This window comes from Lacerta agilis, chromosome 13 (assembly GCF_009819535.1).
Source record: "Lacerta agilis isolate rLacAgi1 chromosome 13, rLacAgi1.pri, whole genome shotgun sequence".
Taxonomy (NCBI): Eukaryota; Metazoa; Chordata; class Lepidosauria; order Squamata; family Lacertidae; genus Lacerta; species Lacerta agilis.
This window is the reverse complement of record NC_046324.1, coordinates 30,688,945-30,707,207: the sequence shown is the minus strand read 5'-3', so window position 1 is coordinate 30,707,207 and position 18,263 is coordinate 30,688,945. Positions and strand designations below refer to the sequence as shown.

The 18,263-nt window shown below is 46.4% G+C and overlaps 2 protein-coding genes across 2 annotated transcripts; one reads left to right on the top strand and one right to left on the bottom strand.

The window, feature by feature from the left end:
- Positions 1 to 3,267: 3,267 nt before the first annotated feature.
- Positions 3,268 to 5,980, bottom strand: TMEM186 (transmembrane protein 186). The gene is made up of 2 exons (XM_033167910.1): positions 5,948 to 5,980; positions 3,268 to 4,171 (listed from the first exon to the last, which is right to left on the bottom strand). Exons 1-2 carry the CDS (start codon positions 5,948 to 5,950, stop codon positions 3,452 to 3,454), a joined length of 723 nt encoding a protein of 240 aa, XP_033023801.1. The 5' UTR covers positions 5,951 to 5,980; the 3' UTR covers positions 3,268 to 3,451.
- Positions 5,981 to 6,593: 613 nt separating this feature from the next.
- Positions 6,594 to 14,871, top strand: PMM2 (phosphomannomutase 2). The gene is made up of 8 exons (XM_033167632.1): positions 6,594 to 6,747; positions 7,210 to 7,321; positions 8,691 to 8,767; positions 9,616 to 9,707; positions 10,618 to 10,717; positions 12,703 to 12,778; positions 13,471 to 13,586; positions 14,640 to 14,871. Exons 1-8 carry the CDS (start codon positions 6,676 to 6,678, stop codon positions 14,742 to 14,744), a joined length of 750 nt encoding a protein of 249 aa, XP_033023523.1. The 5' UTR covers positions 6,594 to 6,675; the 3' UTR covers positions 14,745 to 14,871.
- The last annotated feature ends 3,392 nt before the right edge of the window (positions 14,872 to 18,263 follow it).

Here is an 18,263-nt window from a genome sequence, read left to right as displayed (position 1 = left end):
AAAATAACTTGTCTGGCAAGGGGTTTCAGGCATGGAGGGTCCCCTAGTTCTGCCTGGAACTTCTGCATGCCAAGCAGATGCTCTGCCACTGGGTGATGGCTGTTCCTTTTAGGAACATAGAAAGCTACTTTATGTTGAGTCAGACCATTGATCCACCTAACCCGGTATTGTCTACTACACTGACCAGCAGGGACTTTTAAGGATTTGGGGCATGGAGTCTCTCCCAGCCCTGCCTGCAGATGCTGGGGATTGAACCTGAAATGCTCGACCACCAGAGAAGGAAATAGCACACGGTGGGGTTATCCCACTTCCTGGGAATCTTTGACTTAAGAAGTGTCTAGTCCTTGTGGTTATGATACTTGGAAGCACTTGGGCAATGACTTCTAAAATCTCAGAAGTCAGGGAGACGGCTGGACAAGATTTGCAGGGGTTGAGGGGAGGGTTTCAGATACTTTCCCCCTCTCCCTCAGCCCCCACCTGCCACGATAAGCAAATCTGGAATAGCAAAGTTATAGCAACGCTGAACAATCTATGCAAAGAAAAGAGACCACAATCACAAAATTGCCAGTAAGGGGCGTAGGAAGAAGCAAGTGGAACCTTCATTGGCCGCTTTGTGTCACCAGACCTGTTGATAGCTGCATTGCCACCCTTTGGCCATTTGGAATGGGGGTGCTGTAGGGCAGCAGGCATCCCATTGGTCCAACTGCCGCAATTCCACAGCAGGGCGGCTGCACTTGACTGCTGGAATCCCCAGTTCAAGACTCCCCTGGCGCCTTACAATAGCAGTATCATACAGGTCTGTATCCTTAGGTACCTGGTAGCTAAATAAGCTGCAATAATCCTGAGTGCTCCGAGTCATTAGTTCAACAGGCCAATTGCTTCTTCCTCACATTTCATTTTATACTGCCCCACGCCTTTGATGCTATTCTTAATGTCCAAAGAACTCCTTTACCTATGGGGATAGGAACACATACGCCCAAAGGTTCCAGGCCTCTTGATGCGTAAGAAAGCAAGCTTATCCCACTGCTTGCAACACTTAGCATTTCAAAAAGTAGTTGGGCTGGGGGGGGGGGGTACTGAACTACTTAAAGCTCCTGCCCTTGGGAGACTGGATCTCTTCTGCATGTTTTCCAGACATTTCCCCGCAAGCACCCATGCATCAAAGTTTAATCTCTGCCGCATCTTTAGCAGGTTGGAGACCTTTGGGAAAGAAGCCAGACTCCATTGCCAGTAGCAGGGAATCAAGAGTCCTTCAGCATATCGACGCAATTGATGTTGTAGGCATCTGTAGTGAGTCTTGTACTTTAGCTGTGGTTCCTGCATCGCAGGGGGTTGGACTAAGTGACCCTGGGGTCCCTCCCTGCTGACGGAATCCCAAGATCTGGTAACCTGCACATTTGCCACAATCTTGTTTTATTGTTCATAAAATAGCTCCTCCGCCTGTCCCATTTCTTCTTTTAAAGTAGTTTTTTTAATGGAACACTGTTAACTGTGAACACGTGTGCACAACCTAACCATGGTTCTCAGACCATGGTGGATGCTTTAACCTAGGGAAGCTCTATGGTGTTAACAGACATCGTTTTTTTTTAAAAAAAGAAAGAAAGTAATAATCTTTGTTTACAGCCTCTCTGTTAACTGTGCCAAATTCATGCGTGAGCCAGTACCTAACTTGATGTAGCCAGTTACCATGTCGCACAGATCCATGAAATAACGTTTCCTGTGTTAATCAGTATTCTTAAAATAAAATATTTATAACTGAAATTTTACGGGAGTAGATGTGTTCTTTTAAAACAGGGGAAGGAGACATTTGGGGCCAACAAGTTTGAGGTGGGGGACGACGACAACATGCCAGTGAGGGATGGGGGCAGAGAAGAAGAAGAAGAAGAGTTTGGATTTGATATCCTGCTTTTCACTACCTGAAGGAGTCTCAAAGCGGCTAACATTCTCCTTTCCCTTCCTATAATGTTTATAAAACACAAGTTCGTAAAATCCTGCATGGTACAGAGAAAATGGATTGAGAAAGGTTTTCTTCCTATCTTGTAACACTAGAGCTTGTGGACGTTCAATGAAGGTTGGAAGGTTTGGGATAAAAGAAAGTTCTTCATGCAGCACATAGTTAAACCGTGGAACTCACTCCCACAGGAGGCAGCAGTGGCTTTGTAAGAGGATTGGACAAATTCACGGGGAGAAGGCTATGTATAGCTACTTGCCATGAAGGCTATTATGTACCTGCACAGTCAGAGGCAATAATGCTTCTGAATGCCCTTTGCTGGAAACTACAGGAAGGGGGGGGGGGCTCCTGGGCTGGGGTCCTGCTTGCAGGCTTCCCATGGGGCATCTGGTTGGCCACAGTGAGCAGAGGATGCTGAACTAGATGGGCCATTGCCTTGAACCAGCAGAACTCTTCTTAAGTGGGCAGAACAATGAATGTAAAGGTTAACCTCATAGGGTAGGGCTTTTAAATACACACCTATTTAACTAACAAGGGGACGTGGGTGGCACTGTGGGTTAAACCACAGAGCCTAGGGCTTGCTGATCAGAAGGTTGGCGGTTCGAATCTCCGCGATGGGGTGAGCTCCTGTTGCTTGGTCCCAGCTCCTGCCCACCTAGCAGTTTGAAAGCACGTCAAAAGTGCAAGGCTGCTCTGGTTCACCAGAAGCGGCTTAGTCATGCCGGCCACATGACCTGGAAGCTGTACGCCGGCTCCCTCGGCCAGTTACGTGAAATGAGCGTCACAACTCCAGAGTCGGACACGACTGGACCTAATGGTCAGGGGTCCCTTTACTTTTACCTTTTTCTAACTAACAAAGCGGCATGATCAGAGTTCAAGGAAACATGTGACTGGGGCAAAAACACTGAAAGGCAAGTGCAAAGGAAAGGAAAGCCCAGAGGGCCCGACGGAGCGTGGGGCTCATGTGAATATGTAGAAATGCAAGAGCTTGGGACTAGAGATTCAACCTCTACTCTCTGTTGAATGTGAGTGAGTCTCTCTGTCTGGCACATTCATGCTCTCCACAGAACTATTCACAGCTGATGGCTTTTGTTGAGAACTGGCCAGAGCTCACACTGGTTGGATTGGGGCCTGATCCTGCATCCCGATTCAAAACCCAAATGTATCTAAACAGATGAAAACCCGCTCCTCGATCTTGGGAAACATCGCCCCAAAATTGATTACGATATCTGAAGAAGCGTCCAAATGCATAGCAAGCACGCAACTTTCCAAAACATACATTTATTTAGTTAATAAAGCCAGAGGATTTTCCCCAACCCTCTGGAGAAGTAGCATCTACGGTGGGGCGTGAGAATCACCCAAAATTTCTCCCCTTCCTTTTGCACTACTGGAAGCATTGCCGTCGGCCGACCAGCACCGCTCGAAGCAAGCCAACACGGTGACCGCAAAATATTACGAATTAGCAAGAAATGATCCCAAGGTTCCCAATTGCTCCCGAGGTCACCCAAGCCCTCCAAACACTTTGGCAAATGCCTCCTTGTCCACGACCTGCCCATAGCGCAGACTAAAATACAGGACATTATCTCGGTCGTACCGCCTTAGCGGTAGCAACAGCTCGTTGGGGTTTTCGCCGATGTCCCCCAGAGTCATCACGGTGGCGACCGGGCAGCAGATGTCCCTCCTCCTCCCCCAGAAGGTCAAGTGAGCCACTTTCAACAGGGTGCCGTCTTCGCTCAGGTACATCATGCCGATGATGCGGCGGAGGTAGAAGCTCATGCCGTAGAGCATCGCAGCGGCAAAGCAAGCAATGCCCGTACAGTAAAGGCACTGTGCCGCAGGAACTTGGTTCTGCCAATAAAGGACCCAGATTGGCGGGAGAAGGAAGGTGGTCAGGCCTGTCTGCAGCAGCTTCACCCTTGAAAGGATTCTGCAGTGCTTGATCCATGGAAACCTGTAAATCAGCTTATACTGATGGGTGCTTTCCAAGTCGGGCGTCTGCTCCAGGGCACGTTGAGAAGGGGCTATGGTGCCCAGCCATCTGGGTCGTGCCAGCTGACTGCCAGGAGCTTGCTGACTGCAGGGTTTGGGCACCGTAAGAACTCCAAAGGGACGTGTGGAGGCTGGGAAGCCCTTCTGCCATCGCAGAGGAACTTGGTTTCGCAGACACCTTCCGCAGGGCGCGAGGAAGGGCAGGTCAAAGCAAGCAGTGAGGATCCTAGCCTGAAAGACAGTTCCATGAGATATCACTGGGGTGGGAGTCGTTTTTCACCCAGAGGGCCACATTCTCTTCTGGGTAGCCACCTAGGGGCCACACGCAAAAGTGGGTGGAACAACAAATGTAAATTTTACCAACTTACACTCACACACATCTCTATTCTTCAATCACACAAGCGAGAGGGTAGCAGGGATCCCAACCAGCCAAGAATATTCAAGGAAGGTGTGAAGCAAGGCTGGAGACGGGTGTGGATTGTGGGAGTCCCAAAGGCCAGGCAGAAAGGCCTGGAGGGGCCATATTTCCTCCCAACCTCTCGCCTGGGCCTGAGTTTCCCTATCCCTCAAGAGATTATCAAGAAGGCTGATCGCCGAAGAATTGATGCTTTTGAATTATGGTGCTGGAGGAGACTCTTGAGAGTCCCATGGACTGCAAGAAGATCAAACCTATCCATTCTCAAGGAAATCGGCCCTGAGTGCTCACTAGAAGGACAGATCCTGAAGTTGAGGCTCCAGTACTTTGGCCACCTCATGAGAAGAGAAGACTCCCTAGAAAAGACCCTGATGTTGGGAAAGATTGAGGGCACAAGGAGAAGGGGACGACAGAGGATGAGATGGTTGGACAGTGTTCTCGAAGCTACTAACATGAGTTTGGCCAAACTGCGGGAGGCAGTGAAGGATAGGCGTGCCTGGCGTGCTCTGGTCCATGGGGTCACGAAGAGTCGGACACGACTGAACGACTGAACAACAACAACAAGAGATTATAACATGTGGGGTAGCTGGACCTGCCACCATCAGAGATGCATGCAGCTGCTAACGTTTCGCTCAGGACAACTTTATTATTTACACTGATTGGTTTATTCCGGGAGCTCAGAGAAACATTCCCTCCCAAAGCCAGGCTGGCCATTTTTTCTGGGATGCTTTCTGTATCCCTCAGGACCATGGGGCTTGATTTGCTTGCGCAAGCTAACTGCAAAACGGCTTCTGTAGCAAATGGTTCATTCTCTGCTCATTCATTCCACTTGCAGGAAGGATCTGAACCCAACGGTCCTGTTCAGCATGGTCACATCAAACCATAGTTTAGCATGATATAAATAAGCAGGAAGAAACCACAATGAGCCTCCAGTTCTTGTGCACCAGACTCTGCCCCCCCCCCCCCGTCAAATGTTCACAGGCTCTCACTTCAGCTCGCTGTACAGACCTGAAACTGTAGTTAATTTAACTATGGTTTGAATCTGGCCTGTTTGAAACTACCCATATTTAACGCTAGCTACAGTTGATCAGACTGGACAAAGTTCCATACTCCTCTACACTTTCTTTTGTCTTATTACTACATTTAAATCTCCCCTATTCCCCAAAGGAATTCAAAGTGGCATAGCTGGTTCTCCCCCTCCCCACTTTTATTCCCAGAACAACCCTGCGAGGTAGTTCAAGTAGACAGTGGCTCTGGAGCACCCAGTAGCTGAGTGGGCATTTGAACCCAGGTCTCTCAGAACCTAGTGCGACACTCTGACCTAGGAGCAGCCAGCACAGTACCCTCTATGGCGTTTGTCTTTTTCCTCTCTTTTTTGCACTCCCATGAGCCCCAGCCAGCGTGATGCGAGCTGTAGTCCAGCAAGATCTGAAGAGCGTCACGTTGGCTGACCTTGCTCTAACCACTACACCACGCTGCCTGATGCACCCCCAACACCACAGACCAGTTTCCACCCAGCTCAGCTCCTTTGCAAGGCTCTTTACTTGCCATTTGGGAAGCAACCCCAAGGGGAATCCAGAGCACCGCTTTACCATGAGGGCAGCTGCAGCACACCACGAACCCCTTTGCCTCGCCTTCAGATGCGGAGACCGCTTGGGAGGCGCGCTGCCTGCTGGGGAAAATGCACGTGGGCTATGTCAGCTGCTGCGTGGCATGCCGGGAATTGTAGTGCCTGGCTCCTCGCCCTAGTGTAGGGAGGTAGACACGTGGAACTTCCTGGTTCCTAGTTTAGACCCTGGGTGGCTGTGGCGGGTGCTTGCTGTTTTATCCCGCCCCCCCCCCCCAATGTTATATATCGTTTTGCATGCTGTTAGAAACATTATAAAGCAATTTCCCCCCTGGAATATATACATATATAATCATATAATCTTGTTATTCTAAATGTTATTATTTATTACCTATAATATTAGATAGATAGATAGATAGATAGATAGATAGATAGATAGATAGATAGATAGATAGATAGTTTTCCTTCCCAGGGTGGAAGTGAGACTTCTTCACCGCATATTGTAACAGTCGAATAGTAACCGAAAGTGTTTATTGGCTACTGTATTTACTGTACTCTAGGCTCCCTTTCCAGTCTTCCACAGGCCATGCCAGGGAAGCGCCTGCGTAGACTTCAACCCGCCCTCTGTGCGGCATGCTGGGAGTTGTAGTCTTCCTAACCGCGAACCCAGGAGGAAGCGAAGCGCCTCTCAGCCGGCCACCTCATCGCTCGGGCGGGCAGCGGCGGCGGGTCGGGTGACACTCCCGAGTGGCCATGGAGGAGGTGGGCCGCGGGCGGACGCTTTGCCTCTTCGACGTGGACGGCACCCTGACCGCGCCTCGCCAGGTGGGAGCCTGGGGACTCCACTCTTGAGCATGCCTCTGGGCATGTGCAGAGTGCTTTTAACCCCTCCGTTTAGGAACAGCTCGGGGGAAGGCGGGAGGTGAAGTGCGAGGCTTTTCATAGCTAAAATAAGTAACAATGAAAAATGAAAACACAAACCTTGCTCTTTGCTCTTATAATTTATGAAATTTTGCCATTGGTGTATTAATATTAAAATACAATATGTAGTAAAAGGATCCAAATTAGAAGGGAAATTGCTGCTGCTGCTGCTGCTGCTGCTACTGCAGCAGCAGCAGCCTCATTCATTGTAATTATCTACTGTTCCTTGTTAGAAGTTCAACATATTCAGCTTCTTGTTTCCAGAATGCAGCTTGTTAATTTGGGAGCTTATTAAGAAGCTTATGAATTCATAACGAATCACAACAACAAATCAAACGTTGATCCGTCTCTTCTCTGTGGATCTAGAAAGTCACCCCAGAGATGGCGGATTTTCTGCAGGCCTTGCGGAAGAAGGTGAAGGTCGGAGTTGTGGGTGGCTCAGACTTCGAAAAGATTCAAGAGCAACTGGGAGATGATGGTATGAATAGAGCACAAGGAAATTGAGGGGGGGAAATTGCTTGAGTACAGGATAGGGAACTTTTTATCAGCCTAAGGGCCGCATTCCCTCGTGGACAACTTTCCAGGGGCCGCATTTCAATGGAAGGCAGGGCTAGAGACAAAAGGTGGGTGGAACAACATGACTTTGACCTTTGAACAGTAGCCAACAGTCCAACCATACAACAGTTCATATTTCTGCACAGACATACACCTTTCTTCATCCAGGCAATTGAGACCAGTTTTCAAGGACACATTCTAGCTAGGCAAAAGTACCTGAACTGGGGAAAGAGTCCAAGGGCCACATAGAGAGTGCTGGGGGGCCACATGCAGCCCCTGAGTCTGAGGTTCCCCACTCCTGCTTGAACAGGAAAGTGCTGGTGGTTATAAGCATTACAGCTTTCCTCTTGACTTGGCACCCTGCCTGATCAAACTAATTTACTCTGAAGAAACTTTCCTCACATATTTGTGCTCATAAACCAAGCACGGCCAAGGACTTGCCATCTGGCAATGCTCTCCATTTTCAGCCGTGTGTAAACTGCTCTTAGTTAGGCTGAAAGGGGTTCAGGGCTGGGTATCCTTGTGAATGAAAGCTTGGCTTTAGACAAAATCACGGAGCATAAGATCTGCCTGCAAGTTGCCAGCCTGGTAGCTTAATGACAATTCCATGTTTGGATGGCGTGGACATTGTTGGTAGCATAAGAAGCTGGCTTACTCCAAGTCTGACCACTAGCCCATTCAGCTCAGTATTGTCCACACTGACTGGCAGTGCCTCTCCAGAGTTTCAGGCAGGGGGCCCTTACCTGGAGTGTCTTGGGATTGAACCTGGGACCTTCTGCATACAAAGCAGATACTCTATTACTAACCCATGTTCCATCCCCGTACCTGTGAGTTGGTTGTTGCTTACCCAACAGGGAAGGACTGTTAAATTCATATTGCAGGTGTTAAGATGTAATCTTTCATTCTTGTATCCAGGAAGATGCAAGGGGGTTGTGAGGATATGTGAGAAAGAAATCTGGGACTTGTTGCACCCCACAAGAATGACAGACCCCACAACCCATCTCTGCGTTGTTGTGTCCTAATTACATTACATGCAATCCCATGTTTGTACATGACATTGGAATCACTGTTCAGTATTTGCTCTCATATACAGTAGAGCAATTACCAAAAATAATCCAGCAAAGGCACCTGCCTGACACCAGTGAGCAGGGAGTTCAAAAGTGCAGGTGCTACAATTATGACGAAATTTAGGCCAACCTACCCCCAATATGGTGGGGGAGGGAAATCTTTTTACAAGAGGTGCTTCTAAAATTTCTCTGATGAGTCTGTTCTGTAACATTTGTTCTTCGTAGTGGTTGAAAAATTTGACTACGTATTCCCGGAAAACGGCCTCGTGGCATACAAAGATGGGAACCTCTTGAGTAAACAGGTGAGTTTGCCACTTGCGATTAGCTAAAAGTTTGGTAGTAGAGGCATTGATAGCTACTTGCTCGTGCTCAGAGACATTATGACAACGAATGCCAATTGCTAGGGGAGTTCCATTGGAGCAAGGCTTGTTGACTCTCAGTGTCATCCAGCAAGGCTGTCTTCGCGTTGCCATGTGAAAATGGTATGTTAAGATCACCATGTGGGGAATTCTACCACTTTAGAAAGCAGCCCTGAGGACCAAGTGTCTGGGCCATCGAGAGTGGGTCTTGGAACAAACGCAGAGACGCCTGCAAATAGACCCTTAGGAACATAGGAAGCTGCGTTCTACTGATTTGGGCCATCTAGCTCAGTATTGTCTATGCCAGGGTTTCTAAAACTTGGGACTACAACTCCCATCATCCCTGACCACTGGTCCTGGTAGCTAGGGGTGATGGGAGTTGAAGTCCAACAACAGCTGGAGACCCAAGTTTGGGAAACTGGTCTATGCTGACTGGCAGGGCTCTTCCGTTTCAGGCAGGAGTCTTGCCAAGCCCAAGCCCTGCCTGGAGACTTCCAGGGGATTGAGCCTGGGACCTTCTGCAGGCCAAGTCATAGCTGTCAACTTTTCCCTTTTCTTGCGAGGAATCCTATTCGGAATAAGGGAATTTCCCTTTTAAAAAGGGGAAAGTTGACAGCTATGTGCCAAGCAGATGCTCTGCCACTGAGCTACGCCCCCCCCCCCGGGTAATTGTGGAACTGAAGCCCATCTTCTTCTTATTTTATATACTTCTTTGTGGAGACAGACTCCCCTTTGGAAAACCCTTTCCCGGTCTACATACCTAATCACTTCCTGTTCTGCTTTCCATGTAGAGCATTCAAGGCCAAATGGGCGAAGAGCTTCTTCAAGACTTGATCAACTATTGCCTGAGTTACATTGCAAAACTTAAACTGCCGAGGAAGAGGTGGGTGGTTCCAGCTTCCTTCTGTAGCCTGAGTCGGATCGAGGGCCATTAGACACCTCCCACAAAGTAGAGGTGGCAGAATTTCCGACTATTATCCAACCTTAGTCATACTTGTTATAGGACCGCTGAAAGTAATTGACATGTCTAACGTACTCTGAGCAGAATTTAGATGGCCTACAACCCTTTTAAGTTTTTAATTTGAGGGTTACCACAAAAAGCTCATTAAAAGTATGACATTGACTATCAGTGGTCAAACAAACCATTAAGGTGTCAAGGAAATAATCTTATTTTAAAAATGCCAATGCTCTTTATATGGACAGTTTTCCGCCACCATATAAATATTACCAGGCCTTAGTCGCACATCCGACTTCTGCCTCAGGTTACAACACACTCCTCCCTTACCTGGGAGTAAGTCCATTGAACTCAGTGAAGCTGCTGAGCAAACGTAATACAGAAAGACTTTGTAACTCTCCAAAACCAGTTGAAGAGACTTTCAAGTTTTGTTTTTCAAATAGTAGCTATATTGAACTACAGTCATACCTTGGAAGTCGAACAGAAGCTCCTGCAGCCAATCGGAAGCCCTGCCGGACATTCGGCTTCCAAAAATAGTTCGCAAACCAGAACAGCCACTTCCGGGTTTGCAGCGTTCGGGAGCCAAAACGTTCAAGAACTAAGCTGTTCGAAAACCAAGGTACGACTGTACTCTCCCCATTTTTGACATGTCATTGACCTCTGAAAATGCGTTTTCTGTTTCTCTCCTATGTATCTTCCTCCTTCACTACAATGGGTGGGCTTGCATCCTAAAAAATACTGCTATGATACCCCATAACCGACCGACCTCCTAGACGCTGGTCCAAAGAGCTTTGTTTACTAGCCTGAGGCAGTAACATATCACCGTGTCTCTTCCTAGGGGCACTTTCATTGAATTCCGAAATGGGATGCTGAACGTTTCTCCCGTGGGCAGAAACTGCAGCCAGAAGGAGCGGATTGAATTTTATGAGCTTGATAAGGCAAGTGCACTTTTTCCCCATGTTGTCTTAACATTTTGTTAGCAAGTCCTCTTTATGTCAAAGTTTCACGTCCTCTTGACCATCGTCAGTGGCACACAGCCAGGCCCTTCGTGTGTTCTGGTTCTGTGGCCGCAAGGCTTACATCTGCATGGGGAAAGGCTGCAGCTCAGGGGGAGAGCATGTGCTCTGCATGCAGAAGGTCCCTTATTAAATCCCTGGCATCGCCAAGACTGTAGGAATGAGGGTTGGCCAATGCGACACCCTCCAGATGTTGTTGGATTCCAGATCCTGCATCATCAAAGCCATCGTGGTCAGGGATGATGGGATTTGTAGTCCACCAACATCTGAAAGGCATCATCTTAGTGTAGATCTACTCCAAGATTCTGGCACAGGAGTGAAAAAAACATTGTGACCGCCCAGTTACGACTCTGAAGTGGTTGAGAATTAATACTATAGACAGTAGAAGAATGGCAGATGAAGCTAATGGACTATATGGAACTCGCTGAACTGACCGCGAGAGTCCGAGACCAGAGGGAGGAGAAGGTGTCGCAAGATTGGAAGAAATTCAAGGATTATTTATTCAAATGTGTAAAATTGAATATTTGAGCAGAATTAGCTAGCAGAATTGGCTTTAGCATGTTTATGTTAGATAAAATAGTCTAGAAGAAGTTTAGATGTGAATGTTAAGAATGTGTAAGAGTATATAAAGATATAGAGTTTAAGTGAGAAATTATATTTGTTTAATTAACTTTAAGTTTATTGAGAGACAAGGTTAAGATTGATGGAAAAAGATACAAAGCTACCCAATTTATATATTAGTTTTGAATGCAGGAGGGGGAACGAGGGAAGTCTAAAAGTATGTAAAGAAGAAAGAATTAATAAGAAGATAGAGATAGGTGTATGTTCAGTGATGTATTTGTGTTTTTCTTATGTTCATTGTTATTGTTATTGCTGTTGTTTATTGTTTGTTGTTTATCATGTATTTTTGTATTTTCTTTTGTTTATATATGGAAAATAATAAAAACTTTATTTAAAAAAAAGAGAATTAATACTATAAATGCATGGCATGACATGGGAGCATAGGAAACTGCCTTACATTGAGTCAGAGCATTGGTGCCATGCAGCTCAGCATTATCCATACTGACCGACAGTGGTTCTCTGGGCAGGGATGTCTCTCAACCCTGCCTGGAGGTGCTGCGGATTGAGAAACTGGGACCTTCCGCATGCAAAGCAGGTGATCTGTCACTGAGCTGTGAACCTTGAGCAACAGTAAAGACATTCACATCTTTTATCTTCCAGAGGTTTGCTACGTTAGTCTTGTTGCATTTTAAAGATGAAGCAAATCTGTTGTGGCGTAAGTGGATGCATGAAGCCAGTTTTACCACGTCCTTGACTTCTAATGCCATCATTCGTGGGTGGGATACAGTACTGTAGTTTTCCATTTGTGTTTCGGGATGGAAACACTGGTGTTTCTTATGACAAGATCCAGAAGAACTAACCAAAATCCCCCAAACACGCAGCAACAGAGGAGCAAGCTTCTGGAGTGTTTTAGTGTGCACACTCAGTTTGCACAGAGGGTGATTGGCAAGTCTCAGCATGTCTGCACGAACAAGAGTGTGTGCATCTCAGAATCTTGCACAACTCTACCGCTTTCCACAGCAGCTATGTTCTGCCTGTGGTGTCGCAAGCTGTACGCCTCTAAATACCAATTGCTCTGAATCACAAGAAAAGTGCCATTAAACTCGGGCCCTGCTTACAGGCTTCCCTGACTGACCACTGTGAGAATAGGATGCTGGGCTGGGGGGCACCATTGACATTTGGCAGGGCTCTTCTCATGTTCGTACGATCTTCTGACTCAGGGTCTCTGTGGCAGATTCATTGACGTGCAACAGGTATCCCCAATGCTAGAAATCTTTGAAAATCATTGGTGTAGCATAATCCTTCATTCTCATCAACGCTCTTCCCCGTTTTGTTTTTCTGAACAGAGGGAGCATATAAGAGATAAATTTGTCGCCGATTTACGACGAGACTTTGCAGGAAAAGGCCTCACATTCTCTATAGGTATTTAAACATGAAATGTCCCTCCCCTAAATCATTTTTGTTTGTGCCAAAGCACAAGGATGAGCCTGGCTATTCAGGTGTTGCCCTTGGCTTGATTTATGACACGACTGGGAAGGGGAAAGGGAGAAACATTTGCCACTAGGTTTTCAGAGGCACTAGAAATCAAAATAAAACATAGGCTTGGGATAAGGGTGTCCACACATTACATTCAGCAAGTGTACAATCTGTGTACCTGCCTACTTCTACTGTTATTTGCATGAAACTTTCAACAAGCGTACAGCCTGTGTGCCTGCAAGAGTTGAGCTGTACTACTCAACAAGTGTACACTCTTTCACACAAATGCTTAGACCTGTGTTCAGTGTAATGTGTGAACAAGCCTAGAGAAACACCTGAATTGACGTAGTCGTCAGTCCAGGAGCACAGGCAAAATATATTTTCGGCATGTTACTGAGACAAGAATTAATTTCAGGTGCCTTGATATATTCCAACACCCTGTGTTTTCTGTTCTCTTTAAGCATGAAGCTTCTGTCCTCCCTTTCACCATAAATCCATTTAACTTTATGCTGATGGAGATAGCATCTTCCAAGGTGCTTCCTGCTCAGTAAACCTCCTTCTAGGTCATTCTTTTCTTTACACTATACAAAACGTGCTGCTGCTGCTGTTCTAACTTTTTGTAACCTTCCTCCAACCAGGGGGCCAGATCAGTTTTGATGTGTTTCCAGACGGTTGGGATAAGCGATACTGTTTAGGAATTGTCTCCCAAGACGGCTTCAAAACAATTTATTTCTTCGGAGACAAGACAATGCCAGTAAGTGCTAGACTGGAACGTGCCAAGAAGTTACAAATACACTTTCGGGATAAGGATTCTTTGAGAAATTGCAATAGAAATTCATCTGCTACCTGCATGAAATTGATTTATAGATCAGGAAGGAGGAGTGTCTATGGCCGTCCAGACATTGCTGAACTCTAACTCCCCACCACCCTGGCCAGTGGTCAGGGATGATGAGACATAGTGCAGCAAAAATCTGGAGGGCCACAGGTTCTCCATCCCAGATAGATAACTACAGTAGTACCTTGCAAGCTGAACGCCTTGTGAGTCGGATGTTTTGGCTTCCGAATGCCGCAAACCCAGAAGTGAGTGTTCCGGTTTGTGAACGTTATTTGAAAGCCGAACATCCGACGGGACTTCCACGGCTTCCAATTGTGTGCAGGAAGCTCCTGCAGCCAATCAGAAGCCGCGCCTTGGTTATCGAACATTTTGGAAGTCGAACCAGACTTCCAGAGCGGATTCAATTCGACTTCCAAGGTACGACTGTTTTGCAAATCACAGTGAGTCACATTGCACTCATTATTGCAACAAGGCAGTTACCCATTAAAATGGCCCATTTTCTCCCCCCACACCCTTTTAACAATCTGACCTAGACCCAGTTTTCAGGGGAACTGCCCTCCCTGGCCAGCGGTACACAGAGCAGCACATTGTTCCCCATCTTTGAAGCCCTCATCTCCATTTCACTATGCAGAAGGCAAGAAACAGCAGGGTTTCTCCCTTACGCTCCACCTTTTCTTTCCCAAAATAGTCTCTCCTTCGTAGCCCCAGAGAAATTAAATAATACAGCTGTGTTGGCTGGGGCTGATGGGAGTTGTAGTCCAAATTCACCGTGCTGGCTGGGACTGATAGGAGTTGCAGTCAAAGATATCTGGAGAGCACCTAGTAGTAGTTGGTGAAAGCTGCTATAGCTCCACAGTTACGCTCACCTGACACGTGCTTTAGCAACCTCTATGAAGTTCTGGGTGTGGGGTAGCTCTCCAGTGAGACTGAAAACTCCAAAGTGTGATTTTTGTGTGTGTGTCTTATTCGCAGGGTGGGAACGACTATGAAATTTACACGGACTCCAGAACCATCGGCCACAGTGTCATGTCCCCCGAGCAGACAAAACAGATATGTGAAGAGTTATTCTTCAACTAGATGCGCTTATTTTGTACGAAAAGGGAGCAGGTTAACTTCAGGACTAAAATTTGTAGAATAACTGCCTTGGGGTGAAGATCAGGGTCAAGACTGTGGTGTGCAGGAGGTTGGGTGGGATTTAACTCTCCTGTCCCGTCCCACCCCCACCCCCACCCCGAAGCTGCTGTTTACCCAGAAAGGAAAGCGGCAATTATGAGGCAAAGTTAGCTGCCTCCCTCCACGGCAGCTATTTTAAAAATAGTGGAAATGGTCAGACCTGTTAAATGAATGATGATTGTCTTTCATGTTGTGCCCAGTTTCTGTTTTGTATGATCACAGCTTGCCTTTCAGGCTGATTTCCTAGAGATTGAAAAGTTCTGCCATAACAGAAATGTCAGCGTCAAAACAAAATAAAAAATAAAATTCCTTCCAGTAGCACCTTAGAGACCAACTAAGTTTGTTCTTGGTATGAGCTTTCGAAGTGTGCATGCACACTTTGAAAGCTCATACCAAGAACAAACTTAGTTGGTCTCTAAGGTGCTACTGGAAGGATTTTTTTATTTTGTTTTAACTATGGCAGGCCAACACGGCTACCTACCTGTAACTAGAAATGTCAAAGGCGATTCCCGCCACACCTTCCAGACTAGATTCCTCTCCACACACCGGGATCTCTTCCAAGCAACATGTGTGGATGGCTTCTTCTGCCAACACTGTTCTGTCCCCACTTCCATCTTTCTGGTTGCTGAGTAGGCCCTGAAAAAGAGGCCTCACGGTGGAAGCCTTGCAGGTAGATCACAACGTCCAGAAAGGCTTTGCTTGTCCCAGTGACTTACTGAAACAGGCAGCTGGAGGGTGGTTTTAGGGTAGAGGTAAAATTCTGGCACAGGAGCCCAGCCTCCTTCCACCACCCACTGTTTGCTGCTGTTTTAGGGGTTCTCTGGTTTGTTTCAGTATTTGCTGCCTCGGTAGGGTATGTTTGCAATTTAATGTACTGGAATGCAAAGGGATGGGAGATTCTCACTAATACCTCACACCTGGCTTTTTGGAATACGGTGCAGTTGCTAAGCCTGCGTTGGAATTTCTGTTAAAAGCTCATACTTCAAGTTGCACAGCCACATTAAAATCCTTATGAACAGGGAATAACGTTTTGTTTCTCCAGATATCTCCCTCACTCCCAGAAAGAAAACCCTCTCATGTATGTCAATAACACCCAATTGCCTTTCCGTCATCAGCACACTGGATTTGCCTGGCTGAGGATCTTCGAACCTGTTCTTGAGAAGTACAGTCATACCTTGGTTGTCAAACGCCTTAGTACGTTTCGGCTCCTGAATGATTGAAACCCAGGAATGTGTGTTACGGTTTTCAGATTTTTGGGGGGAAGCCGAACATCCGACAGGGCTTCTGATTGGCTGCAGGAGCCTGCAGCCAATCAGAAGCCCGCTTTGGTTTCAGAACATTTTGGAAGTCGAATGGACTTCCGGATTGGATTCTGTTCGACTTCCAAGGTATGACTGTCTTTTACATTGAGTAAATCCATTGTTACATCCAGCTCAGTATGGTCGGCATTGTTGACTTCTCAAAACCACAAGCAATTATGCAAATTAAATGCATTTGCATAATTTATCCCCATTACAGAACTCATTTTTCCAAAAACAAAAAACAACCCCACCCTTGCCACAGAATTTCAGTCAGTTTAGTTTAGGGGGGGGGACAAACCCCACACACCATGGTCAGATTCAGTCATATTAGTGCCAGAGCAGGAAATGAATAGCTGAAATATCCAAATTCAAGCCAGCATAGTCTCTGTAACAAAGTTTAAAAATGCACTGCAATTCCCTTTTATGGAAATTCCAGGAGCAGAAGGAAGAGGGGGGCATGGAACTTTCACAATTGGTTTCTTTAAAAAAAAGAAAAAAAGAAAATCCAGTTGAACAAGAGTGAAATATTGGTGTAAAATAGAATGCTGAAGGGGAAATAGTTCAGCAACTGATCTTTGCCACCGTTTTTAAACACCACTTAGAGGAGACGTTGCAAACCAGTGAGCTTACTTACACCCAGGACAATTCCTTCAGAACAGTCGCGTGATGCAGCAGGGCGAGGGGGAGATTTAACGCTATTCTAGGCTGCATCAACGGAAGTATAGTGTCCAGATCAAGGGAAGTAATAGTATCGCTCTATTCTGCCTTGGTCAGACCCCACCTGGGGGTCCCATGTCCACTTTTGGGTGCCACGGGTTAAGGAGGATATTGACAAGCTGGAAGGTGTGCAGAGGAGGGCAGATGAAGTGCTCAAGGGTCAGGAAACCAAGCGGCAATAAAAGCAATTGAGCGAGTTGGGTATGTTTAGCCTCCAGAAGAGAAGACTGAGAGGTGGTATGATGGCCATCTTCAAATATGTGAAGGGCTGTCACATGGAAGATGGAACAAGCTTGTTTTCTCCAGAGAGTAGGGATTCAGACTACAAGAAAGGAGATTCTGACATTAGGATCTTAGTTGACCACCTAATTACTATTCTGCCTGTGGCAGCAATTGCAATTTGTGCTGTGCTGTATTATTTTTAATTATATTTTTATTCCTTAGATGTTGTATTTTATTGAGATCCAGTGTGGTGTAGTGGTTAAGAGTGGTAGACTCATAATCTGGTGAACCGGGTTCGCGTCTCTGCTCCTCCACATGCAGCTGCTGGGTGACCTTGGGCTAGTCACACTTCTCTGAAGTCTCTCAGCCCCACTCACCTCACAGAGTGTTTGTTGTGGGGGAGGAAGGGAAAGGAGAATGTTAGCCGCTTTGAGACTCCTTCGGGTAGTGAAAAGCGGGATATCAAATCCGAACTCTTCTTCTTCTTCTGTCTTACAGTTTGAATGATGTGGCACTCAAACTGTAAGACAATAAAATACAGTCTAGGAAGCAATTAAAGCAATTAAAATCAATATGAATTATTAAACACAGTGAACGTGCCACCTCCCATCTTCAACCATGAGCCTACAGACACACAAGACTACCTGAATGAAACTCATGGACCACATCTGGGAACCCCTGATGTAAAAGATGATAAAGTCAGGTTACAGCTGAGATGGTACTATGATCCTAAGCACATCTTTAGCCAGATCCTATAGCTCTTTACCCATAAAGCTGATGTGCATGGGGTTTGCTGCCTTACTTGGAAGGAAGCTTTGGTGCCATGAAGTGGAAATTACGAAAGTGGCAATTAAAATTTCATCTTGCACAAACTCAGTCTGGGCCAAGCCACTTTCCCTCCTCCTCAGCCCAGACTCGCTCAACTAATGCATAATGTTCGTAACCTGCAGGCCCCTTGCAAGGCCGCATTAATGTAAAATTAACTTGCCAGACATTTAAAACGCAATGTAAATGATTCATAGGAGCGGCGACGTCGAGATCAGTGGGACAGAGGTTCTAATGAAACAGCTAAAGTTGCAGACAGTGTGGCCTTGTCACAAGCAGATCTGTTTACCTGATCTGGTTGAAAACATAAGAGGCCAGTTCTATATCTAGCATGGCAGGGAAAAAAAACAAAAAACAG